At 45.5% G+C, this 27,602-nt stretch overlaps 2 protein-coding genes across 2 annotated transcripts; one reads left to right on the top strand and one right to left on the bottom strand.

Moving 5' to 3' along the window:
• Window positions 1–6,113: 6,113 nt before the first annotated feature.
• On the bottom strand, window positions 6,114–9,357 carry hmgn6 (high mobility group nucleosome binding domain 6). Its single transcript, XM_079228324.1, has 6 exons — window positions 9,201–9,357; window positions 8,208–8,240; window positions 7,991–8,020; window positions 7,294–7,341; window positions 7,089–7,208; window positions 6,114–7,006 (listed from the first exon to the last, which is right to left on the bottom strand). Exons 1-6 carry the CDS (start codon window positions 9,213–9,215, stop codon window positions 6,959–6,961), a joined length of 294 nt encoding a protein of 97 aa, XP_079084450.1. The 5' UTR covers window positions 9,216–9,357; the 3' UTR covers window positions 6,114–6,958.
• Window positions 9,358–10,310: 953 nt separating this feature from the next.
• sh3bgrl (SH3 domain binding glutamate-rich protein like) lies at window positions 10,311–19,852 on the top strand. Its single transcript, XM_079228979.1, has 4 exons — window positions 10,311–10,600; window positions 16,903–17,088; window positions 18,561–18,641; window positions 19,015–19,852. The coding sequence occupies exons 1-4, from the start codon at window positions 10,556–10,558 to the stop codon at window positions 19,048–19,050; spliced, it is 348 nt and encodes a 115-aa protein (XP_079085105.1). The 5' UTR covers window positions 10,311–10,555; the 3' UTR covers window positions 19,051–19,852.
• Window positions 19,853–27,602: the final 7,750 nt, after the last annotated feature.

Raw genomic sequence — 27,602 nt, 5'->3', positions numbered from 1 at the left:
TCAAGTGCCTCAATGTGAGACATCAGTGGCATGTCTTTATCTCACTGCATTGGGGTGTTCATGGGGCGGGGGCGGGTGTGTGTTCAGCTGTTGACCCCTGTTATTGCTGCCCGTTTTGATGTGTTATTTAATGTAGTCCTTTGTTGTAGTTTATTCATGTACGTTTTGATAAAATAAAGGGGAAACTCAACAAACCTTCAGAAATGTAATTCTTTCCAAAGAGATATGAAAGACGAAAAGAATCCCAACACCTCCCCCATGCTTACGTATATATCCTCTCTATGATTGAGCTCTGCAATGATCCACTTATGCGTGACCGTCAAAATCACGCCGGTACCCAGGAGAGCCACCCGAAGCTGTGAAATGATGTCTGCGCGAGGCCTCTTATCGCAAATCAACTGTCCTTCAGCTGCGTTTGGACCCGAATGACGCACAGACTACGCAACACAGCAGCCTCAACAACGTGTAAATGTGAGGGGAGTATGGGGCGCGAGGTGTGAGACTGAAACGCTCGACGGGGGAGGAGGGGGAGAGTGTGTGTGTGTGACTGTGTGTGTGTGTGTGACTGTGTGTGCGCTTCAGATGGGAATATGTGCAGAGGCGGCATCAGGTGGTCCCCTTCTCCGCCGGATAATTGAAGAGGCCTCGTATAATGAAACGATAGGGCTCCCTCCTTACTCCCACATTGCCCCCATCTTTTTCCTCCCACTTCACCGCCACTGATAAGTCATGGACACAAGGCGGGACGGCGGTGTCTCTTTCCGCAGACGGGGGTTTGATGGCGGGTATACTTGGCACAGTCACACATCATCTATTTACACTCACTGCAGGCTTGCTTATGTGCGTGGAAGCATGTGGCTCGCAGGGAGAGGAGGAGAGCGTGTGATCTAATGTAGTCCGTATCAGCGTCTCGCAGACCTCCGAGACACGCTTGTCCACTCGGGGGTTTCCATAGAGACAGAGACGGGCAGCGCGGTGGGCGGAGAGCATGACGGAAGACAGGGAAGACCCACACACAGAAATGAGGGGGTGAGAGAGAAAAAACTAATGGAGAGAGAAAAGAGGTGGGTGAAATGAAAGAAAGATGGAGAGGGAGAGAGAGAGAGATGGATGGATGGATGGAGAGTCGAGGGGGAGACATAAAACAACGGACACAGAGCGAGGGTTATAGATAAAGCGAGGAGAGAGGAGCAGGGGAGTTTATGGGGAGAGCGTGGGAGGTTGTCAGGCCTTCAGTCACAGGGGAGTCACTGCGAGGTGGCTGCAGTGACGGCAGCAGTGATGCTACAGAGAGCAGGAGCACACATGTACGAGCACATGCACACACATTGTGCTAATGGCCCCCAACAGAAAGAGAACATCACCCACACATCTGCCCCCCCATAAAATGAAAAAAGGAGGAAAAAGCACGCAGCCTCTGCAGTATAAAGGAACACAAATCATGACGTTCAGAGACTTGTCTCTAAGGGTGTCCACATTAATTCACTGTCCATTACCAGCCACACTTTTCAAGTCTTATACAAGACAGTAATTTATTGAATGCCAAGATGGACGCAGCTATTATAAAGCACTTATAATATAATAGAAACCACAATCATTTATGAGGGTTTACGCTCCTGTGCAGACTGGATTTATCGCTCAGCGACCGACGAGAGCCACGCAGGTAATATAATGGAGCCGTAGTATTCACCATTCATCTCTCTTTTTTCCTTCTTCTTCTTTTTTTCTCATTCACTACAACCGCCTCTTCACCCTCCTTAACCCGCACCACCCACGTCCTCCACCTTTCTCCTCCTCCTCCCCTGTGCGCCTCCCACCCACCTGCTTCCTTGACTGCTATGACTCATGGAAGTCCTCTTCCATGAGGGTAAAGGGGATAAAAACCTGGATCGGAAAAGCATTTTAACTCAAAGAAATAGAACAGTTGGCAAAGGCAAGCGGCTGTTGCATCTTTACTTATAATGCCACCGCACTCACACACCTCCAATCCTCCCTGATCAGAATTAGACGCACACACGCACACACACACACACACACACACACACACACACACACACACACACACACACACACACACACACACACACACACACACATAAATCATCCTTAACTGCAACATTTGGAAGGCACACGTGGATGTGTTTAAAAAAATATCCCATAATAATCCAAAACATTGCGCAGTGATGCGGGCTGTGCCTCCTGATGTCCGCTTCTCTCTTTGGTGTCAACATCCGCCCGCGGAGCCCGGGGGTCACTGAGACTTTACTTTGTTCACTCTGCAGACTAAGCGCTGCATAATGGATCGTATGGCTGTCCACGTGACGCGAGTTTACATAACAAGAGATCAACCAGGCGGACACAAAGGCAGATTTGCATGCGCACATGTACATGTATTATAATTGTGTAGTGCAGAACAATACTTATTAGACTGCAAGTCAGTTTTGCTGATCAAATACGTGTTTGTCTGTTTATTTTTAAGCATGTTTACTTCTCATGGTATAGTATTTTAACACTGTTCCAGTGGTACTTTATGAGTAAAGCAAAATATCTGAGTACATCTGAGTACATCCTTTTTTAGAGAGATTTAAAACTATATTCTGAATGGATACATTAAATGAATTAATAGAGACATGAATCATCCACTATAATGGATGCACACACTCTTGGGCCTTTAACTTTATGAATGATGCTCCATGATATTACCTTTCCTTTTTTTTTTAACACTTTTAAGATCGTAATTCTCTGGTCGCTCATTCTTCCTTGGACATAGATATTAAGTTGTTGTTATGAATGACAGAAACCAGAGTCTGACATCACCAGCTGGGTCAGAGATGAAACTCAGATCTGCGTGTGTGTGCGTGTGTGTGCGTGTGTGTGTGTGTGTGTGTGTGTGTGTGTGTGTGTGTGTGTGTGTGTGTGTGTGTGTGTGTGTGTGTGTCACTGCTATTTGCAGTGAAGCATGTATTAGCATGGGACTGGAGGAAGAGGGGAATGTTTCACTGTGTGTGTGTGTGTGTGTGTGTGTGTGTGTGTGTGTGTGTGTGTGTGTGTGTGTGTGTGTGTGTGTGTGTGTGTGTGTGTGTGTGTACACTGATTGACGTCACAGACGCCCACTCATTTCCATCTTTTCTGCGTGCGTAGAGAGAATAGATCCCCATCTGCATCCAGCTCTTCTCCCCTGCCTCCCTCCCTCCTCCCTCCTCACCTCCCGGTACTTTCTCCTCCTCTCCCTCTCACCCTGCCTCTTCCCATTCACTCGCTCTCTCACATCCCACCCCCGTAGGGCGCAGCCAGCCTCGCAGATAAACAAGTCGAACAACACAAACAGTTTAAGACAGCCAGACAAACAACATCCTCTCCGAGTGGCGGATGCGAGAACCTTGCCACTGAACATCTGTTCATTTTCAAGCGTCACTGAGGTCCGGTCTGTGGAGGAGGGAGGACTTTTTAACAAACACGTGAACGTGTACCTGTTGGCGACTTTGAGTCCCTGCATATACGTGTGAGTATTGTCCCAAGTGTGACGCTCTTCCCACACACAAAAACAAACGCCCTTCCACATTCACACAGCCGGTATCCCTGGAGACGACAGGACATCATCTAAATCAATTCCCCGTATAAAGGTCATCCTCGCCTTTTACGCACACACACACACACACACACACACACACACACACACGTCTTCGTACTACACGACGCACATGGGAGGGTGTGCGCGTGCAAACCGACACGCACGGTCGCCCCACACACTCATTCACCCCCACCCTGCGTGCCAGACCCCTGACTGGAGAGATGTGGGATATGAATGGATGAGAGGATGCGGGGAGGAGACAGAGGATGCGTGGGATGACAGAGTAGGATACGCGCGTGTTTAAAAAAAGGAAAGATGGGCTATTTTAGTCCATATATCATCACGCCGTCGGGGAGTTAGACAGGACAGAATGAGCGTGCACACTGCGCAAAGCTTTGGGGGCAGAACTCCCTAGACAGGGAGAGAGAGAGAAAAGAGAAGAGGATGATGCGCAGGCAGGCAGGCAGGCAGGCAGATGGTCAGAGAGACCGTTGAGCTCAGTTCAGACAGCAAGCGTGCATGAGAGATAAAACAATATTAGAGTAATTAGCTCGTTGGTGTCAGAAAGCCTCGGGAAGCGGAGGCGTATACGTCTGTTTGTATCTCGGCATCAAAGCCCTGTAACGAGTCAGATGCCTGATCACAGCAGACAGGATCAATGGAGGCGCGGGAGAGGAGGAGAAAGCACAAGGGCCGCGGGGATGGAAGAAGAAAGACCACCGAAGAAAGTTTCTGTCTGATCAATAATATATGTCCTTTGGTTTCAATAGAGCTCTTATTGAACCGTCTGGTTGAGTACAGGTTACATCAAACAGATGATGCTGACAGAGGATTCAAATAAAGTCTAAGGGGAGATGTGAAAGAAATAGTCATTTCAAATAAATATTATGTTCTTTATTGTAAAGGCCTGGAGGGGTATGAAGAGCCTTTTCATGATGAAGCCTGTGATCTGTCTCCTATTATTAATTGATCCCATGTAAAGTGGCCCCCGGGGGGATAATAATGACACTTTTAATGTATCTGGTGGTAAAATGTGAGATGAATCAAAAGAAGCGCCTGCGTGTTTGTTTACAGGAGCCAACGTGAGGCAATGCCGCCATCTAGCGGCGGCACGGCGCCACAGCGCTCCGCACACACACAACAAAAATATCGACAAAATGGAGCCCGTCGCTCGGCCATGACAATGCAGGTCAGAGGGGCTGCAGGCCGCTGCACCGAGTAGCGGAAGAAACCCAACAGAGCCTCGTGTTGTGTGGAGAATGCCGGCAGTGATTCATAGGTAGAAGAGCACCCACAGGTGCTGGTCATAGTCACAAGCAGACAGGGCTGCTGCAGCCAGAATCTAATATTATTTGTTATTTATGTTTTATAGAGGGAATCAAAAATAGCACAATATGATTAAAAAAAAACATGTAAACCTGCATATTTTAAAGCACGTCAAGTGAAGTTTGGGCCTCAGAAAACATTCACATGTGATTCACACACTGCCAATGCTGGAGGCAAGTGCAGACACACACATAGCTGAGAAGAAGTAGACCCCATTCCTCCTGTTTGCTTCATAGACTACATGCATCTACTCATCCCTGCTGTCAGACCCCTAACACGAACTGATGCACGCCGCCTTCTGCCGAACAAATCCGTGCTATTGTGTGTGAAGGTTGAGGTGAATGTGGGTCACAGCACTCGTGCTCGAGTTCACGCAGAGTTAAATCAGAACGTGGGATGCCTAAAGGGGGAATAAAGACGCCGTCTGCTCCTTCAGTGGGTGGAAGCCTCTACTGTAACTTCCCTTCTGTCCTCTGAAGGCTGCAGGCTTCAACTGGGGCCTTCAGTCTTTTGTGAAGTCTTTTACTTCAACGATTCAGAAGAAAGGGTGAGTCACTCTTTAGGGAGGGAGAATGGAGGACACACACACACAAACACACACACTCCTTATCAGAAAGTCTTGGCCACAGTCCCAACTGTGGCTGACCTTTTGCTGCCCTGACCGTCCCGTGGATCTGTGGGATCCATCCTGATGGTTCGACTCCTCTGCCATCAAGCAGCCGCCTGCTAGTTGAGTTTGGAGGATCAACAAAACCATGTCCCGCTGCAGCAGCCTGAGAGGAACGGTTGGAGGTGGTCTCCGGTTGCATTACACAGGCACGTTTGATTTAGTCCCTTGGTCACAGCGGCTGTCTGAATCTCGTTTTCTGCCTTTAAAGAATCAATGCAAAAGGTGCGCTAAAGGTCTGAGTTCACATCACTCTCCGTACAGACGAACAGCGAAGAGCTCTCACGTGTGATTTATTATGGAGGACGCATTACAAGCAGGTTGAGTGCAGGTTCATTACCAGGTTGTTGCATTTGCTTACACTGCAGTTAAAAGGCTGGGCACCCCGAGCCGATACTAAAGTGGCCCCCAGCTGTCAATGCATGCTTGCAAATCACTTTTTTTAAACTTTCAATCACTGTGGTGTTTAAGTGGAGACTCCCAGCTTTCATCGCTCTCTCTCTCTCTCTCTCTCTCTCTCTTCAAGAAACAAACTCAGGACACATGATATCGAGGAAAATTCCCAGGACTTGTTTTTATTAAGAGAATTTCAGAACATAAGAGAGGGACCAGACACCTGCAATTTGTCAGAGAGGGTTTCCAAATTTGATTGTTTAAAAAAACCAGTGTGTTTAGAAAAGCTGACGTGACAGCGTGGATGGAGCGGGAGCTGTGTCACACGCAGGGTCGTCTCGGAGACGGGTCGGAGGCAATCGCTGTTCCCGGAATGTTTCACATGTTCGTCTTCCTCTTTCTTATGGACAACACGCTTTTTTTTTTTTTTTTAAAACACGAATTCAATGAAGAGAAAAAAAAAAGAGAAACTAAACTTAAAAAACAAAACAAAGAGACAGAAGCAAAAGAACTCACTGCACATTTAGAGGTCTAAAGTAACCACCCACATTAACATGGCTGAACCGTTAATATAACATGGATAAAGGCTGAACTGTAGGGTGGGGGAGGAAGGTCTAATCTGTGGAGGAAGAAGAAGAGGGGAGGTGGGGGAAGATGGGGAGCGAGGAGGAAAAACACAGGAGTACACAACTCACGACATAGCCATCCGGCGGGGGACGCACTTTTCTACACCAAACAAGCCTTCAACAATCATGAAATGCCATTTAAAAAAGATTTTAGTGTGTTCATCTTGCTTGCAGACACTTGATATGACCACTGCATAATCAGCTTTGCTTTTTGTGCTAAAAATCTGTACGGATACTTATAAAATCATTGATAAAAATATTCCTCTGTTAACAATACGCCTTGGAGGGAAACCATGTGAGAGACTTGGAGGGGGGCTGGCTGGTTGGCTGGGGTTCAGGAGGGGGGTCGTAGAGGAGGAAGCTTGGGCAGTGGTGCTACTCGGACTTGGCCTCCTCCTTGGCCTCCTCGGGGGCTTCCTCCACCTGTGGGACAGAGCACAGAGGTCAAGGTCAACACTTCAATCCGCTCCAAGTCGTCCAAGTCCTTCCCCGTGAGTCCACCCACCTCGTTGGTCTTGGCCTCTCCATTCTCAGAGTGGTTTTCCTCGTTGGCCTCGGCCTCTGCGTTCTCCTTCGCCTTCTTGGTCTTCTTGTCCTCCTTCTTGTCGTTCACGGCCTTTTCTTTCTGCGGGCGCCACAAGACAGGCTGTTAGCCGACTGGACGGTCACACGCTCTGAGTCAGAATCGGGGTTATCGGGGCGTCTCTTACCTTTAATGCCTTCTTGGCCTTTGGTTCCGGCTTGGGTGGGTTCGGTCTCTGTGGTGGGGAGAGGAAAGAAGAAGAGATTGAGAAACAGCTACGAACGGACTGCTGCTTTCTTCACTAGTGTGGCGATACTAGATAAGTTCGATAAGACGGTGAATCGAACTCTGAATGTTCCCAACAAGGAGACTATTTTCACACAGACATTGTCTGAGTGTTTATAACAAATAATAATTAGAGTAATTATACAATATTAACATACTAAAAAGGTAATAATTCTGAAGCACTCTATTATGCCCACTATTGGTATTTCATATGTATTGTAGCAGCCCTAAACTTTTTAAATACCAAATACCTCACGTTTTATTCAAATAAGACATAATAGTGTCTTTAGGATGCTGCTGACGACTTAATTACAATGTAATGCAAGACTTGAATAACTACAACTAATTATTGAGTTTAATAATGTAAAAAATGACATGTTTTGAAGTATGGTATTGCGAGGAATCAAATTGAAGTATTTCAGAAAACAAAAACCTGTTTCTATATCTGTTCTTCTCTAAAAAGGGAAAATATTGCTTTATTTAATTGGTAATACACGAGTGTGACTACTTTTAAGCGTTCTACCACGATTTCCATGTTGTTTTTGACTGAGCGTGTAGATGTAAAGGACTTGGCTGAGTTTCTGTGCGTGTCTTCTTACCGATGATAACCGAGCTGATCTCCTCTTGGGCTGAAACGGAACAGAAAGTGTTATCACAGGGCTTTTATTTGGATTTGGGCTACATTCAGGAAACACACATTAGAATTCAACAATAGTTCTTTCCCCCCCCCATTTTGTTGATAATTCCCCCACATTCTGATGACAATTCCCATTTAATCCCATGTATGTGGTGTTTCTAAACGTGCACCCCTCTCACCTCCTCCCGTTCTCCTCCATCTGTTACTGCTGTCTGAAAAACACAAACACAACAAGTCAAACCGGGGTGGGGGGGCAGAATAGTGCTGCAAAGAGTCTAAATGGTGTTTATAGCGACAAGAAACTGTCGTTAAATGCTTCAGGCGCATATTAGGAATAATTATAGACCTGCTGAAAAAACTTTTTGCTATCGCGGCAAAACTATTTTTTGTGTCACATACAGGTCATTTTAAAGGCTCACGGCCCAGGAACGGCGTGGCGGGTCATGGGTTCGGTAGCCGGCTGAGCGGGCTCAGCCGTGCGGGCCTCTGGGGCCAAATTCTGAGGGCCCAGGCCCCGTTTTCCCCTTCCACTCCCCCATCTATTTCTCTCATTCAATGCATGAAGCTCAGATTTGAAAGCTGGCGCGGGAGTCTCTGAGAAGGGGGAGGGCCCTGCCGCCTGCTCACGCGCGCCACCGGGCGGCAGAGGCGCGCCACCGCAGCCATTCGGGACTATGAACAAAGAGAGAAAATATACATTTTTATCGAAACGCGACGGCGAGTGCTTGTTTTCGCGGCCAAAATGCAAAGTAGGGGCACTGGAGCTTTTTTTGGGGCCACTTTTCGCCGGTTTGGTGTCGAAATCGCGATACGCGGAGCGCTTGTTCTCGGTTAGGTCGGCGACGAAGGTGGACAAGAGCTGCAAAGCATGGCTGCTTGCTTGTGCTTTAACTGCATGGAGACCGAGAGAGACTTCTGACTCCCCAAAGGACAGCGGCGGGTGCAAGAAAACGCGATTTAAAGGCCGTGGCCGAGCGGGAAAATATAAATTTTAACGGATAAAAAATGTACATTATATCTAGAAAATAGGCAACAATTTACCAGCGATATATAACGGTTATACATCATGTTATAATTAAGTAATGTCTCAGAGGGATGTCTTCACAATCGTTTGCAATGCATATACACCCGATACCCCTCTCCAAACTATTTGGATCCTTCAGAATACGTACCTTTCTTTTGGGCATGTTGAGCTCGTGGAGGTGTTCTGACCAATACAACTAAAAACTGTTTTTCTCAGTGGGTTCAGTGCATGTGAAGACGAGCGTCTCCCTTATGCTCGGCAGTGTAGTAAACACACTGGAACAGAGAGGCGAGTGGTTGAATGGGGGGAGGGGTGCGGCTAACGGCGTGATTGATGGGCTCTCGGCCAATCAGGTGACGCCATTCGGGGCTGCAGAACACTTGGAATTTTGGAGCCGGTGATGTTCTGAGGATCTGCGCGAATGGCTCCTTCCCTTCTGCGGGGACGGCCGGGGAGGACGCCTGCGAGAGGAAAAGGGGGCTCTGCGCCGGAGGAGGACATGTTGCCCCCCTCTCGCACGAGCGCGTTACAGTGAGAAGAGCCCCGCACGCGCCGTGCTATGGCGGGCCCCCGCGGCGGGCCGGCGACGTGCCCCCGCGTCCCCCAGTGTGAAGCCATTCATCCCCGCTTGGCTCGTCTGAAAAGCCGGGGAGACTCTCCGTGTTTGGAGTCCAATATGGCGCCCACTTCTTCTCGACTTGATTTTTTTTGGTTGTTGTTGTTTGTCAGTCGGCTTTCCTTAAATTCATTTCAGAGGAGCCTCGCGTCGCCTGCTCCAGACGCCTGCAGGGGGCCACAAAGCCCGCCTAATGAGGCGGCTGCTCGGGACCGTGAAAAGGACGAGGCCCGAGCTGCTCGGTGCACAAACACATTCAAAATCACAGCGGAGTTACATTTTTATTTGTTTTCATTAGTTTTAATTCCTCTAACGTTCAATGCCCAATGCCACAATTACAGAGGAGCACCTGCAACGGTGCACGTGTTGCACTGTTACATGAGGGGCGGGTATCGAACTGCTGGCTTGCAGACAATGGGGTCGATGCTGAAATATTCAGACAATATCACCCCGGTGTCTCTGCCATCATAATGGGCCCCATAGCCCCATCTGCGCGCGCGTGAACCCTGACACCGTGTGTGTGTGTGTGCTGAGAGAGAGAGAGAGAGAGAGAGAGAGAGAGAGAGAGAGAAAGAGAGAGAGAGAGAGAGAGAGAGAGGGCGGGCGGGGGAGGCAGAGAGAGAGAGAGGCGGAGGAGGAATGTAAAACCTCCATCCAGAGCCGAGAGCAGGAGCATTTGCGCAGATAGTCTGCGCTGCCTTCGACCGACACACAGCGTTTCAGCCGGAGAGAAGAGAGAGAGAGAGCGCGCGAGAGAGGGGGAGTTCGCCGTTGTTGTTTCTTGTCCCGCTGCCGAGCGATCCAGACCTGCAGGAGAGTCTGCGAGGAGCAGGCCGACACACCGCCGCGTACCGGACTCGTGTCAGGAGCAGCAGCAGGGATTTACCATGGTGGTCAAAGTCTACATAGCAACGTCCTCCGGGTCCACTTCGGTAAGTGATGAAAAAAAAAAAAGTGCATGTTTAAAAATGTTTTATTTTGTATGTGCATGTGATGTTTTAGCTGGATTCGTTTGCAGCATCCAGCGCATTGTTAGACAATACAAAAACTGAACTTGTATTGAACTCACCAACTGATGTCCATCCATCTGTCATCCACAATAAACATGCTGACTCATGAATAAACACGCTGCTCTAGCCTCCTCGAGACTTTGGACGCATATGGAGTCAGTCTCTCTCTCTCTCTCTCTCTCTCTCTCTCTCTCCCCCTCCCCTCTTTAACTTCTCACACGCTGTAGGAGCCAGAGAGAAAGTTGTAAAGGCTGCTCACTGAGCTCAGCACCTGTGGTTTGTGTCAGGGTTTCCTGACTTCACAGTTCCGTGTCTGTGTTTGTGCAGCGGAAACCAGGCTGACAAACCGGAAAAGGTGTGAAAAACAGATGAATAAATACAATAAATCCATACATGTGGGGGGGGTCTTGAGTGTTGCCTTCACTGTCCTGCAGCCCAGAGGACCACCAGCCTCATTCTTGCCCGTTTGCTCCACAGTGGAGAGCAATGCCGGTGATGCAATTCTCCGGGGCCTCTTTTGTCGACGTGCAGCTGCAGCCCAGGAACACTTGTGCTCTGTTGGGGAATTATTGGAGTTCTTGATTTGGTGAACCACTTGGTGCGTGCCACAGTCTAGAATGTCACTAAAAGGCGTGTCACAGTGTATTGGGATGGAGATGGTGCAGATATAACCAAAGTGACTTCAATTAAAGTCCCGTGGCACATTTAGGATGATTTCTGCTCATTGAGCAGCAAGTCTCCACACTTCTCACACACACACACACACACACACACACACACACACACACACACACACACACACACACACACACACACACACACACACACACACATTTGCCTCCTTTCCTCCTTACAGTCTGACAGGACAGCAGCTTCCTGTAAAGCCGGAGCGGCCTGAGTTCAGAGCCGGTGATGATGTCGCTGTGCTGCAGCCTGTCTGGGGAAAGATGCATTACCTCTCATTGATCTGTCTTTAGTAGAGTCTGCTTGAACGAGTGGGCGAGCTTATGTCCTCTTAAACGGTGCGCAGGCTCTTTGTCTCCAGTCTACATCTCCTGTTTGAGTTGGAAGGACAACAGCAGTGTTGCTGACAGAAGCAAAGGGCCATAAACACATTATGTCTGCTTTTATCTTCACCGCCTTTGCTTTGGTAACCAATTTCCCTGGATTCATTTAGACATTACGGAGTTAATCGGACCTACTCCATGTCTGATTTAGACGGTATTGATGTTGCAATGTCTGCCTTTTAATGCAACACAAAGGCAGTCCAGTGAAAAAGAGACAGTCAGACCAGAGAAGAGCCGCTCAGTGAACAAACTGTGGTCACTTATATTGCATCAGTAACTACAAAACAATGTGATTGCATTCCTCCATCCGGCCGTGTCTGCTGCTGCATGAATCACGGAGGTCTAGTGATGCGAGTGGAGCCGCAGCCAAAACGGAGAGACAGGTAGGAGTATTTTTAAAAAAGGAAAAAGAAAAAGCTAAGTTTAAAGCTTTTGCTCCACTGAGGAAACGATTGCAGGTCAGAGAGAGAGAGAGAGGCTGTAAAATCAGCCAGAGGGATGTATCAGACTCAGCGCTACATCAGTCAGCATTATTCAGACGGATGTATTTCCTTCAGACATTAAGTTCTGTTCCATGTCGGTGCATATTTATAGAAATGAATGCAAATGGGTTTCCATGCAGAATCTGATCTTTATAACTGCCACAAGTTCTACATGGAGTGTTCTGTGTGGCGTCGAGGCCGGTAAACGCCTGCAGAACCTCGGTTCTTTAAGGTCTGGTGGACTCAACGACCTCAAAGGTCAGATCGGCAATAGAGTGCGTTATGGAAACGACAGACAATGAAGAACTTAGGCGGCATGGCCCATCTGAATGAATGGTTTTATGTGTGTGTCCATTGGCTACTGCTGGTCCCTTGTGGAAGGCGTTGTCCCTGCAAACTGACGTCATCGTCCTCCCGCCCAGTATTGAGAAGCGGCACGTTTGAGTCACCTGAACAGCGACGCTGCGAGTTCCCCAGAGAGACTTCTATTGTTCCCGTCAGCGGCTCCGCTAAAGATGAACTCATCCTCCGCACCCACGACCTCATGCTGATCTACGCCGCGAAAAACATTGAGGAATAAATACATTGTTGGGATCTTTGTGCATGCAGTATATTTGAAAGGATATAGTCCCGCTTGTTCTCGTTTGACCTGCTCCTTTTGTTCACAGCGAGGCTACATTTGGATAACAAACTAGTCGTATATCCTTTTAGCATTCTCACGTGTAAATTCTCACATGTAAATTCACACCTGCAGCGGTGCTTATAATCTAGAGTGCAAGAGCACCAACTGCAACTGTGGACAGAGCCAAAAACATTAGACAGCCACACAGTTTACTGCCCCATTTCCCTTCTTGCACGGCAGCCACACTATTATGCAATTTCCTCATTGCCTCTATAAAAGGCACCAAGCGTCGGTACGGCATTATTCACGTCCAACACTTCTCCTCCACTGCTCTCCTTCCGCTGTAGGTTTGACATTAAGGCCTGAAGGTCAGGCTCGAGTTGGGCGGCCGCTACAATGAGTTCGCCTGCCTGCGTAAAAAGGTTATTTTCTTGCCTTTTGGCTGTCGTTCCACCTTCGGGCTGCAGCGAGCGGGGGAACCCAGCCAAGAGCAGCAGCGCCGGGCTCTTTTTGCAACGATGTCGTAATGCTGACTGAGCTCAAGATTGGTTGGAAGCTACTGTTGCTGCCGAAATTCCACTGAGCGTCCAATCGTTCTGCGTTCAAACAAGCCTCTAGAAACGTCATTCGGTCGTTCTCTGGGAAAAATGCTTGACAACCACCAATCTTTTCCTTTACATGCGAGTGCACTGCACACAAAGTGACCCGGTACCCCGACTTGATGCAACTGATTGAATCAGTTTCCACCGCATTGATCCAAGCCTGTGTTTTTAGATACAGGGCCTCCAATCAATGTCTGGCTTTGTCTGGCTGCTGCTAATGCCAGAGTCCTGCCTTTTATTTTTCAGGGATTGATTAGCTCTGGATCGGATCGATCGGATTTGATCTTATGGCCCTGACGCAACTCTCGCATGATGATGATGATGATGATGATGATGATGATGATGATGTGGAATGTAAACCAAAGAGCATATTTAGCAGATGACCTCTTCTTCAATAAAGATCTGTGTTTTATTGCTTCTCTGAGTATTTAAACAGACAAAATAATGATCCATGCAACAATAGATCTATGTGTTTCCTCAACATGTATTATAGGCCAATATTACTTCTTATTTTCAATAGTTCCCAAATGCAGCTCTGCTCATCTCAGACTTTTGTGGACACACTGAGTCACCTAATTATTGCTGCACTTCTTCCCTGGGTGTGGACTTAGGAAATATGACACATAGGTGAAGTGAAGTCAGTGCTGATTACAATTATTATCCGTGTGCATGAAGCAAGTTGTTGTTTTTCTGCAGTTCCTGTATTGGAGTACTAAAGTGACAATTTACCTTCTGGCATTGGAGTCTACCGTCTCCAAGAGCTGCGTGCTGATATTTAGTGAAGTACATGCTAGTCATCTTAGTTTAGTATGCTAACATTTGCCAATCTTAACTCAAATGTAAAGAGTCTGTTTGCATGTATGTCTGACCGCTGATTCCCCATCATCATGCATTGAGAGGGGACACTATTAACTGTAACACCGCCGAACGGCGTGCTGGGTACAGTTCGCTGCTAGCCATGCTTCTTTAGCATGATGTGACTATGTCATGGCAGGCGTATTGCTCATGGCTGCAAACGCAAAATCCAGCTGAGGCTCATGGGGATTAGTTTGAGGTATTTGGTCATAAACCAAATATTGGACAAATTAAAACCTGCGCTAGACGAGTAGTCTGGGGATCGCCAAAGTTATGACGGTTCCATCGTGTACAGCAAATGTAGAGATATGAGTGAGAACTTTGACCTACAGGTGGGACTGAAGAGAAAGTCGGGGGATCACCGATGTTATCAGGATTTCTCCTCTGGGGACCATGAATGCCTGTACACAATTTTAGTGTAACCCATCCAATGTTTTTATTAAATAAAATTTGATATATTTCACAAATATATATTATACCATATTTTTGTCAGCCTTATGGCAGACACTAAACCCAGTAGGATTCATCCTCTGTGGACCATGCATCTCTGCTCTTTATTCCATTACAATCTATGCATACATTTTTTAGATATTTCAGTCTGGAACAAAGCGACTGACTAGTGACAGAGTCACGGTGCTATCGGCTAAAAACACAGAAGAGTTACTGCCTACATCCACGTCTAGACAAAACAAACTACCCAGAGACAACGTCTCAACTGCTTGTGCATTTTGTTGGGTCAATGGCAGTTTATATTTGCATGCCAGGGCTAGCTATTTCGGCATTGTGACAGAAAGTAGACATTAGGGAAATCCAAACTCTGCCTGTTGATTGTCTGCAGGTCTGACGGCGGCTCACTCTCTTGTCTGCTTCATGAGTAGTAATCCTTTGTAATTTCAGAGAGACAGATAAGGAATGATAGGGCAACAGGATAAGAGCAGTTGTTTATTAGTGCACCCAAAGGCAGGGTCCGCTTGTTTTCCTCCATTTTAAGTCACCAGGAGCTCCACTAATGACCAAAAGGGGCAACGCTGGGAACTCTCACTGAGCAATTAGAGTTGGGGCCAGATGGCATGAGGCCAGTCTGCCCTACAAATTAATTTCACTTGGCATCATCACAATGCAGGCTTCTTGGGTAATGGCCAGAGTTCACCAAGGGAAAAGGAGAAAAGAGGAGAAAGTGGATCCTTGTGCTCAGCTCAGTTAGTTTTTACTCCGTTAACTAATGTGTACAATACAAAAAGGAGAAACCACTCATCAGACGGAGGATTGACAGAGAGTCCGAGCTCATGGCGTTCCACTCTGTTGCTTCTTCCCGCGCTGGTTTCTGCGGGGGAAGGTGGGCAAAGAGCTGGTCTTTAGGACTTTGGCCTCGGGAGTGCAACTGCCGTTTGCTTCAGACTGCACGGCGGCTAATCCGCCGGCATTGTCAGCGCCCTCATTTCCAGGCCTCCGTGTTGTTTCAGCAGATGGCTGAAAGACAACAACAAAAATCCACCTGTCTCGTCTGAAAGGCATGAATTTGATTGTGTGTGTGTGTGTGTGTGTGTGTGCAGCTGAGGCTGGATGTGTGTGTCTCCTTGCAGCAGGCCTTATTTGGCTCGTGTTTGACCAGTTACCTCCTCTCGAGTCCCAGAGGAGCTCTGGTTTCCGTCCGGCCTTGTAGGGCCATCTTCCCTCTCACACACACCCACTGAGCCCTCATTGGGCCACAATTTCATATACTGAAACCACACACACGCACACACACACACACACACACATCCGTATAGATGGAGGCAGAAGCAGGAACCACACATGTCTACCCTGTCTGTAGCTTCTTTATCACCTCGCTGTGCGTGACAGAACAGCGAGCCCTGTTGCCAGTGCACTTTGGAAGAGGCGAGATCCCACAGGGTGTCGTTCTTGATGCATTTCTACTTCCTGCTGGTTATCTGCTTCCACTTAGATGACAAGCTTGTGGTTTTGCATAGAGCAGGGCGGACTATTTTTAGAAGAGTCATAAATGTGACAGGTGTTAAGCGCGGTGCCGTGCGACAGAACGGCGTTTTTTGCGAGAACGAGGAGCCGTTCAAAAACAATCACATCTCCATCCCAGATAGTGAGACAGACAGCATCTCCCGTGTGTGGACTGCCAACACTGTCTTCCTGTGTGGGGGGAAACATGCTCGCTTTATTGTATAAAAATGACAGGCTTTGACAATTTGTCAAATTAAAAAAGTAAACAAAGTGTCACAAATGCTTTTGAAACGGCTCCGTTTGAAAGGATAAAGTGCGGAGGACGACAGGAGTCCAGTCTTGGGAGTTGCTTCCTGGCAGATGAGACACAATCCATCCCTGCTCAGCCTCGCCCGATTTCACCCTCTTCAATGCTCTCGTTGCACGGCTTCACTTGCTTGTCAGCGAACGCGTGGTAACTTAGTAACAGAGCGGCCAGAGATCTCTGTGGTGTGATGTCTCGCGGCAGACGAGAAGTGTCCTCATCCGTGCAGCAGACTGACGGCAGCATGGTGAACCGAGGCCCTTATGTTTCCTCACGAGGCTGAAAGTTAACACGCGTCCAAACTGACTACTTCCTCTCATCTACCCCCGCACGCAGATTAAGAAGCAGCAGCAGGATGTGATGGGCTTCCTGGCGGCCAATAAGATCGCATTCGAGGAGTGCGACATCGCGGCCAACGAGGACAACAGGAAGTGGATGAGGGAGAACGTTCCCGAGGAGTCCAGGCCGACCACGGGGAACCCACTGCCCCCACAGATATTCAACGACAGCAAATATTGCGGGGTGAGCCACGTGAATTATTGCCACCTGATACAGTACCACTATGATGGGTCACACACACTCAGCTCATCCCATCACTGAGAATTATCACTCGGCTCATTGTTTAGTTTTTAAGGCCTTTCACTCTCACGGCTCTCATCTGTGTCTTTTATTTCAGCAAAAACTAGACTAGACCGACAAAATTAGTGACTAGCTGTAGAACATCGTGGAGTAGTTAGCAGCTGAAGGGCCGTAGGAGGAGACGTAAACGAGCTAAAAGGAGAACGGGTGCTGGATTTAACAGGTGGACAGAATCAGCATATTGTTGCTCGATATCTGCTAGATTTAGTCAAACGGAAACAAACACGTTAACTATAAGGTGATGATGTGTCAATGAGAGATTGTCCAAGTGGCAAAACACATTTGCTGCTTTACATTTTAAATAGTATCAAATTCATGATTTTGAATTGATCGACCATACACTAATGATGTCCTGACAGTATTTAAAGGAAAACTTCTGCATTTTGGCAAATGCTGAACTTTATAATCTATAAACAGCCAAAGATCAATATCACAATTATATCTATCCATTGAATGTGAAGGTGGAGCTACTGAGCTTAGCTTAGCTTAGCATAATGACTGGAAATGGAGGGAAACAGCTAGCATGGCTCTGTACAAAAGTAACCAAATCTGACAAAAGCCCAAACTATATCAGTAAGTAAAAAAGTGACAAGATACAGTACATGCACATAACCCCTTGATATACTGCAAACAAAATAAGTCACTTTGAGTGTTGAAATAACACTTCAAACATGATATGAAGTGTTATTTAAGCAGATTTCTTTCCCTTTGGTCAGAGCCAGGGGTCGAGCACAAACTGTCACCTCGTATTTAACGAACACCACTGGTATTGATCACCTCCTCTACCTCTCGGGAGAAAATCAATAAGCGGTTTTCTCAAAATGTCAAACTATTACTTGAAGATGACATTTATAGAACTAACCGCTGTGTCTCCGGTGTTAGCAGATGCTAGTTTGCTCCCACAGGGCCCTTTAGCCTTCAGTCATGCTGTGCCGCTAACGGACGGCTGCAAGTGAAGCCGCAAAAGCGGGACAGGCTGGATTGAATGTCACAAACAAAGACAACAGCATTTCACAGGATACCCGCAGCTGTACGGCCTCTTTACAAAAATCTGTTTGTGTGTGTGGGAGCAAAAGAAAAAGGAGTGAAAACAAAGAAACGAGAAGGAGCGAGGGATCAAGAATGAGAGACTGTAGGCAACCCGACAGTAAACCGGGTGAATGTGTTTGCTTGTGTGTTACAAACACAATGCCCTCCTATCAGATGGGCCCTTCCCTGGACAAATACCACCACCACTGACGACGACTAATTCGGATTGTCGCCCTCGGGCGCTGATCCAATCTCTGTTTCACATTATCATTCCTCAGGTTGGAGTTGATCAATCTGCATCTAAAGCCTCCTCCTCTTTTTCTCAGAACTATGAGGCCTTCTTCGATGCCAGAGAAGACAACGCCGTGTATGCGTTCCTGGGTCTGACCGCTCCTCCCGGCTCCAAGGTATAAGCCAATGAACGCGCTGATATCTTGTGCCTTCTTTGCACTGCATTCCTGCGCCATGTTTCCTGTCACGCCGGCTTATGAGCCTAAATTATATATTTACCCTCACGGTGTGGCGTCTTTGCAGAAAAACACACACATATTACATAATACATCTGTTCCTGATATCCTTCCACTCAAGCAGGCCTCTTCTCCTCTTCTCTCTCCTGCACACTGGTGCCTCCTCTGTGCCGCCACCGGAGCTGCAGGGAGGTGTGCCAGTTACCATAGAAACAAGGGGGTTTTCCTGTGTGCCGTGGCAGTAGATAGATAAACCATTATCCTCCATTTTAATATAGCGCTCTCTCCCTCTTCTCCTCCTCTCTCTCTGCAGGAGGCCGAGGCTCTGGCCAAGAAAGCACAGCAGTAGCAGCTTCACCCCGTTTTCTACCTGAGACCTGAGACCTGAACCCAGACCTGAACCCAGACCTGAACCCAGGTGGACCAAGAACTGATCCAGGATGAAAACAAGCAACATTTCACTCAGCTTCTTAATATGTGATTGACTTTTGTTTGTTTTTTTCTCTTATTTTTCTTCTATTAATCTGTGTTCAGCTGTGCCTTGTCAGCTGTAGTGAAAGGAGGTGCTAAAGCAGAGCATTATGGGTATCTTCAAACAGCGCTGCTTCCTCTCATTAACCTCAGACCGCTGAGCCTATTGGCCTCACGACATGTCAATCCGCCACGAGCATGAACGCGTAGCCTCTTCTTTGAGAACACATAGTCGGACACAACTAAATGTACGCACTTTGAAAGTTGTTCCACAGATTCATGGTTTGGCCAACAGGACATCATCCATGATCCGTTATCCTCATTCATTTCACTCGACGGGTTCAATTAGAACAAGTCTCATCTGTCGACCCTCACGCCGATCACGTCATCGCCAAACCTGCAGCACCTTCTGTAAAAGTGACCCGTTACGATCCCATTCTCAGTTTGTATTTACTTTATACGGTCTTAATGCTGTTTCAATAGCAAACCTTTTTCTACAAGATGATGTATGTTCAAAAAATGATAAAATAGACGGAGGGATGTGACTTTTTTTATTTTTATTTGCCGTTTGTGTTTTTAGGGGACTTGGATCGCTGTTGGTTTCGCCATCAGCGTCCTGTTTCACATTGTGTTGGTGATCCCAGTGTTACACAAGCTTTCAAATAAAAAATAAGACTGCACATAAAACTGCCTGACTCTCTGTGCTCCTTGGTGTTTTTTGTGAAATAAGATGAAATAGTGAGAAAGTCAGACATATCTGCCTTCCTGTAACATATTTCATGTACGATTAATGACTTCGGTAATGTCGGTAACGGCTACGCTCCAATCCACCTGGGCATGCAATCAATTTGCCTCCTATTTTGCTGATAAAATTCAGAAAATTAGACAAGCAGTCGGTGGCTCCACACCAACCACAGGATATGTGTTGTCCCCATCTTTAAATAGCATCCATTCAAATATCATGACTCAATTTCACTCAATTAACCAAAGAAGCCTAGAAGACATTATACAACATCTGAACACATCCTCCTGCTGCTTGGATATTCTACCAACACACTTTTTCAAAAATATTTCACACTGCATGACCGCTGATCTTTTACAAATTGTAAACACATCCCTTCTCTCAGGTGTCTTCCCACAAGCCCTAAAAACTGCAGTTATTAAACCACGTCTAAAGAAGGCTAGTTTAGACCCCGAAATATTGAAAAACTATAGACCAATATCAAACCTCTCATTCTTAAGTAAAATAATGGAAAAAGCGGTTTTTCAACAGCTGAACAACTTCTTGGCCGAAAATAACTGTTTCGATGTCTTCCAGTCCGGCTTTCGTCAGCACCACAGTACTGAAACTGCTCTTGTTAAGGTTTTCAATGATATCCACTTAAACACAGACAGTGGCAGAACTTCAGTCTTAGTATTACTGGATCTCAGTGCTGCATTCGACACGGTTGATCATGACATACTACTAGACAGACTGAAAGTCTGGGTAGGACTCTCTGGCGCAGCACTTAACTGGTTTGAATCCTACTTGAAGGACCGACAATACTTTGTGTCGGTAGCTAATTACACATCAGAGCTGACTAGGATGACATGTGGTGTTCCCCAAGGCTCAATACTGGGGCCTCTTCTGTTCAACATCTACATGCTTCCACTGGCTCAGATTATGAAAAACAACAATGTGTGTTATCATAATTATGCAGATGACACACAACTCTACATAACTATATCACCAGGGGACTATAGTCCCATACAAGGGCTGGCTAAATGCATTGAAGAAATCAATAACTGGATGTGCCAGAATTTTCGTCAATTAAATCAAGATAAAACAGAAGTAATTGTTTTTGGTCCCAAGGACGAACGATTGAAAGTCAGCGCTCAGCTTCAATCACTAAATGTTTAAAACCTCAAACAAGCCAGAAATCTAGGTGTAGTTATGGATTCAGACCTCAACCTGAACAGCCATATCAAGACAATCACAAAATCAGCCTACTATCACCTGAAGAATATGTCAAGGGTTAGAGGACTTATGTCTCAACAGGATCTGGAGAAACGTGTCCATGCATTTATCTTCAGTAGACCTGACTACTGTAACGGTGTGTTCACAGGCCTCTGTAAAAAGTCAATCAGAAAGCTGCAGCTGATTCAGAACGCTGCAGCTCGAGTCCTCACTAAGACCAGGAAAGTGGATCACATCACTCCAGTTCTGAGGTCTTTGCACTGGCTCCCTGTCAAACAAAGAATTGACTTTAAAATCCTGCTGCTGGTTTATAAAGCACTGAATGGTTTAGGGCCTAAGTCTGTTTGTGATCTGCTGCTACCTTATGAACCATCCCGGCCCCTCAGGTCGTCTGGGACGAGTCTACTTTCTGTTCCAAGAGTCAGAACTAAACACGGAGAAGCAGCGTTCAGCTTTTCTGCTCCACATATCTGGAACAAGGTCCCTGAAAGCTGCAGGTCTGCTGAGACCCTCAGCTCCTTTAAGTCCACATTGAAGACTTTTCCGTTTGCTGTTGCCTTTAACTGAACCATATTCAATTATTGCATCTCACTACTGCATTTTATTTCTTAAACTGCACTGCAACTTTTATTCAACTTTTATTTTTTATGTTGCTTTTTCTACTTTTATTTTGCTTTCTGACTGTTTTAATGTTTTCTTAACTGTTTTTAAATCTGCATTATGCTTTTAATGGTTTTATGTGAAGCACTTTGAATCACCTTGTTGTTGAAATGTGCTATACAAATAAACTTGCCTTGCCTTGCCTTTACAGCTGGTGTTGGCGACTTCATTGTCTTTAAAAGTGTTAACCTTGGGAAATAGAGAGCAGCATTTTGTTCATTGAGTTACTGATTTGCACCAGATATTCCCCAGAATGTTACCCAACCACTTAAAGTACTTCCCAGCTGTTTTTAGCTCTTTCTACGTTTCTTGAGTATTTACAAATAATTATATTTTTACTCCCCCACATTTCAGTGAAATAGTATGATTATTTTACCTCCCTTCATCTTTCTGACCGCTGCAGCTTTTCAGATACATATTTTACATAAGATAACACGATGAGCTCATAAGGTAATAAAGAATACAATTGCAATACAAAATGCACCTGCTCACTGGAATCACAGCTCCCTCTCACACGATCTTTGAAGACAGTGAAGATGATTATTCTCAAAGAAAAGGCCTCAAATTCATTGCTCGTGAAATGAATAAGAGCTGTGACTAGTGTATTGCTCTACTTCTTGTTTTGTATTGATTTTTTGGTCCAGCACTTCTCCCACTGAGTACTCTAATGTCTTGCTGAATAAATTAATGGTCTCTGATGTTTTTCACTTAAACACTTAAAGTTGTTCACATAAAACAACTACAAACAGCGAGGTTTCCTCTCCAAACCGCTCAGTTGGTTTCATTTGAACTCTAATATCTCACAAAATACGAAAGGTATGTGTTTTCCTTAATGTAACATCTTATTAGATACACACTTGTGCATCAGTATAAACAAAATAATAACGTTATATATCATAATATATCAGTCTAAGGGGCCTTTACTTTTGACACTTTAAATGCCTTTGATAATACTTCTGTAGATAAACTTACGTAGATCTTTAACGCATAACTTTACCGTATAATGCAGTACTGAGATGTTGTGTTGGTACTTTTACTTGTGTATAAATGCTCTTGTTCTCTACTCACTGTGATTTTCAGTAAATGGTTCATAAAGGAAGTTGTGGGTGGAGGGGCAGTTCTCAGTTGCAGAAGTGAAACAAGTTAATAGAGCTTAACAATAACATTCACAATGACACTGTGCTTTTTGCACTCAAGAGCGACAGTCGTAAGGAGCCAAGTCGGGTGAAAAGGAGACGGAAAAGCAGAGGACTATTGTTCGGTGCCATGTTGGCCGAAGGTTTCCTCAGAGTGCTGTGTTACAGGGAGGAGAGACAGCTTGCCTCTGCTTCCAAGCTGAAGAGATTGCAGGCAAATCAGTTAAACTGCAATCTCTCCGACTCGAACCCTGAAGAGCTACAGACAGATTCAGCCAAAGCAGGTAAACATGAAGAAACATTAAAACCATCTAATGTGTAACTTTCCAAACTGGTGCTGGTGTAGTTCACTTGCTTCCCTTTTACTAACTCCTTCTTCTTTTGTCAGATATGATCTTTCTTATGCTTTCGTGCCAAATAGCAAAGCAACATTCTACCAGTTTACTTTCTGCTATCAGGTCCAAACCGGGTGGAACTAGATTCCTCCCAATGCCAGGAACTGAACGTGATGCCCGAAGGTCCTGCAGGTCCTGTAGGCCGCTTAATCCCCGGGGTCCTCACCCTGGACCCTGACTATACAGTTGGCTTGGACAACTGCAGCCTCCTGGAACAGTATCCAGACCTGCAGGTGGCCACCATCCCCCAGCACGCTCTTTACACTCCTGTCTCTGAATCCTGCCGTCAGCCGGAATGGGCCGCCCATCAGGGGCCGCGAGGCGATTCCATCTCCATACCAGACCAGGGCTATCTAGCCATGGGGCCCAGTGTGAACAACAGCTTGGATCTGCCCGGGTCAGGCTTGGAGCCGATGTCTAACTCGGTGCTGAATGGGCTGCTGGAGAAGCAGCTGGAGGAGGTGTACATGCAGCATCTGACTGACAACTTGGCTCGATGTAACTCCCACCTGGGCAACAGCCTCCTGCACGGCCTGGTGCCGCCGCCGCAGCCCGGCAGCAGGCCGCCTCGGGGGCCAGACTCACTGGAGGTCAGTCTGGATCCGGGATCAGGAGGCAAGAGGATTAGTTATCTCAGCACCCAGAACTTTGTTCCCTGCTCATCCAACTTCAGCACTCCTGTTCTGAGGATTTCGGAGGCTGGCAATACTCATCAGCAATGAGGGCAACCATCCTGCAAAAGTATTCAATGTGACGCTCAGCTACGGCTCTTTTGCTTCTGCACTTCTTTAACTCTGAGTGATCACATACCCATATGCAACCAGGGTGGGAAAACAAGTGCAATGCACTAGATGAATGCAAGCTTTTATTTCTGTTTACCTATTTTATTTACAACAATGTCTTTGTTTACTTGCTTGGTGAAGTGATACGTCAAATGTTCCTGCTCTCATGTGCCATCTGCTGTTAGGTTTGAGAACTGCACCATCATGTATTTACCTGACTAAAGATTAATCCAGTGTTAGATTTAGATTCACCTTGCATTGAAGATGCCATGTAAATGTGTAAATGTTTATTTTGTTTCTCACTATTGTCATCTTTCCTGTTTTATTGCTGCTTCTATTGTTTGTCTTTACCATGTAAAGTGCCTTTAGTACAAAATAAAATATAAAATGCGCTACAAATAAAATGTATTATAATTATTATTATTATTATTATTATTAATAAATAGAGATGTATCCAAGTGTAAATTAATACATCTGGTTTAAATGATGCAACATACGGTAATCAACAAAGAAGTTGCCATTTCTTAATTCTGCTATTGTTATTTGCTGGTATGTTTGGTTTTATATTCTGTATTTGGCAAAATAATTCAACAATGTCTTGTTTTTCAAGTGTATATACATATATTACATATATTAAATGGTTAAGTGAAGTGCATTGACCAAATATTTTATATAATTACTTTAATGTGAGGCAATTAAGGCACTTATTTTAAATTATTACTTCTTTTTTATTGTATGTCTTCAAATCAGGCTTTTGAAACTTTCACACTTTGCTCGGTTATGGTGTGCAGAGAAGCAAAAGTACTTTATTACTCAGGATTCTGTGTGTTGTATGATGCATGAAGGCTTCCCTGCGGCCCTTGATAGATAAACCTTGAGGTACATTACATTAAATCATAATATAGAGATTAAAGATGACCTCTGACAATCTAATTTCAAAGAACCAACTCCAAACAAACTTGATGATATAAATTCTCTTGACGCTCTGAATTCTAAATTAGGATGACAGTTGTGCACGTGTGTGTACGCTGACGCTAACCTCACTGCTAAGTATAATCACAATAGCGTGAAATTAATTCTGGGTCAGGGTGTTATGTTTCCCTTCAATGTGAGGCAATATGATGAGGCCAGTGGTTACATCTGTCCTTTTTGAATGAGGTTCTGACCACTTCATACCTCACATCACTGGGTGTGTCTGTATGCGTCCACATCACTGCAATACTGCAAGTATTTGGATTGCGAATGCATACAAATTAACGGATGTTCCACTTAATTTGCTGCTAAAACACCCAAGGCCAGGTGTCGATGGTGTGCTCTAATGGAGCCGTGCATCACAACCTGGCGGCCTCTAAACATCCACCGCTCCACCCTTTGACTGACTTCAGTTGTCCTAAAGGCGTCTGACCCTCACAATGAGGTCAAGCACAAACTGACAAAGCAAATAGGCTGAAGATTGATGGCGCTCTGGCCTGCTTAAGGTTGATTTGTAACCTGCGAAGCACAGATCCTCACCGTTGGGCTCACAGTGAAGCTAACGGTGATCCATCAACATGCACTAATACACTGGGCTTTGTGGAGGCTGATTCACTAGAAGAGAGGAGAGGGTTTCTCGAATTAACAGATTTGAGTTGATGCTATCTAGTTAGGCATTGTTACATTTATCTCTATCAAATACAGCATTTAATAGGCCTATAGCTTTTTTTTTTATACTGAAAATATTGCAGTTGTAACCCAGCTGAACAAAACAGGTTAAAATAGGAATTAATTAAGCTGTAAACAATTAAAATACTGACTTAAGTTTAGACTTCCATCCATCCATTTTCATCTGCTTATCCGGGGTCGGGTCGCAGTGCAAGTTTAAACTTTTGCTTTTATTTATATTATTAGACCAATAGCTTCATCAAATCTTTTGTTTAGCCCATTCACATGACAGATGTTTATCATCCGTATTCCTCACAAACATTAACCGTAAGGCTTGCAGTGCATTTTGCGAGCGCGAGGGAAGCCTGCGATGTCTGGAGAGAGTTCCTCGATCCCCGTTAGCTAGAAGTGGTTACCGATGTTGAGAAACCGTTAGCTAGAAGTGGCTACCGATGTTGAGAAACCGTAGGAACTAAGTGGAATCAGTTATTGAAGTCGAGCCGTTATCAGGCGTCATAAACTGTTTGGCCATGTGGCCGGGTCCATCTGAATTAGTTACGCTTCACACACCTCGGTAAGCTAACATTAGCTTCTCAGTTGTGTTTAGCTAGTTTTGTTGTGTTTTGTTAAAATGCTATTTCTGTTCATTCTGTAGTTAATCAATGTATTACTTAGTTTAAGCGCAGAAGTCTAATTTTGCATCAGTTTGTGTTCTATTGGAAGAAACTTGTCAACAAACAATCGTATTGGTTCTAGATGGAATAACTGATCGACAAAGTGAAAGTGAAAAACAAAACAAGCGTGTCGCTCTGTAGTGACGGCAAGCGGAGCATGGTGAGAGAACGGCAGAGACCCTAAAAGGGATATTACATGTACCGGTAATATATTACTTCTGCCTGTTTGATATTGACAAAATGAAACCTGTACAGTTAAAAGAGTTTTAATAATTGCAATTGTGACTTCAAACAAGACACACTAAACCAAATTGTGAAACTCAACAACGACAAAAGGTTCAAGTTCCTGTTGTTGTTCTACCAATAAAGAAAACACAAGAGGAGACTCAACATCAGAAGGAGACATTACATTAAACTAAGAGCTGATCTGCCACTTGCAATAGAAAGTGAAGCTGTAAAGAGCGAGCCGAGCCAGCGCTGTGTTTGCTTTGCAGAGGGCTTGAGAAATGGAGACCGGGACAGTTCAGGTTGAAACTCCTCGGTGTCCGGACCTCCGACTGAGCTGAAGGAAAGCAGGAAGCACTTCCACCTCAGACAAAGCTATCAATTCAGCACACAGCTTCAGATGTTAATGTTAAGAAGTGTGGTATAGGCCTATTATCAACAGAGTGCATATTTTCGTTCACAGTGACACAGGGAACAAATTAAAACAGAATTTAACAGAATATAACGCCATAACCTTCTGAGTAACAATATGCACACGAGTTACTCAGGTTTAAGGTTTAAGGCCTGTACAGCAAGAGATCTTTTTCACATCAGACATCTCAGAGGTTACTAATAATACTGATGATGACTCTTGCTTTGGGGTTATTCATGCAGCCATATTCTGATTCTGGTCCTCATGTTGGCCGTGATGTCGCTGTCAATATTGGTACAGGGAAGCTCCTCCCTATGCATATGTACATCAAGACTGTAAATTAGCTTCTCAGTATATTCTTAATTTCTTAAGGCATTTCTGAAAATGCTAGATGACACCTGGCTTAATCTTTGCTACGGTGCTGGAAGTATCTAAAAGTCCATATTTCTATGGTTCAAACTATAGAAAAGATATGTGAACGGATATCTCTTGTATCAGCTCTTACTGCATTGTAGAATGTCGGTCATGATATAATTGTGTTCATAATT

This window comes from Taurulus bubalis (genome assembly GCF_910589615.1).
Source record: "Taurulus bubalis genome assembly, chromosome: 13".
NCBI lineage: Eukaryota > Metazoa > Chordata > Actinopteri > Perciformes > Cottidae > Taurulus > Taurulus bubalis.
This window is presented reverse-complemented; position numbering and strand designations above follow the sequence as displayed.

Coding starts and splice junctions, on each gene's coding strand:
- hmgn6 (XM_079228324.1), bottom strand. Junction 7,342..7,990: donor GATCAGCTCGGTTATCATCG/GTAAGAAGACAC, acceptor TCCCCACCACAG/AGACCGAACCCACCCAAGCC. Junction 7,209..7,293: donor AGGCCAAGAAGGCATTAAAG/GTAAGAGACGCC, acceptor TGGCGCCCGCAG/AAAGAAAAGGCCGTGAACGA.
- sh3bgrl (XM_079228979.1), top strand. CDS start 10,556: ATGGTGGTCAAAGTCTACATAGCAACGTCCTCCGGGTCCACTTCG. Junction 17,089..18,560: donor ACGACAGCAAATATTGCGGG/GTGAGCCACGTG, acceptor TCTTTTTCTCAG/AACTATGAGGCCTTCTTCGA. Junction 18,642..19,014: donor CCGCTCCTCCCGGCTCCAAG/GTATAAGCCAAT, acceptor CTCTCTCTGCAG/GAGGCCGAGGCTCTGGCCAA.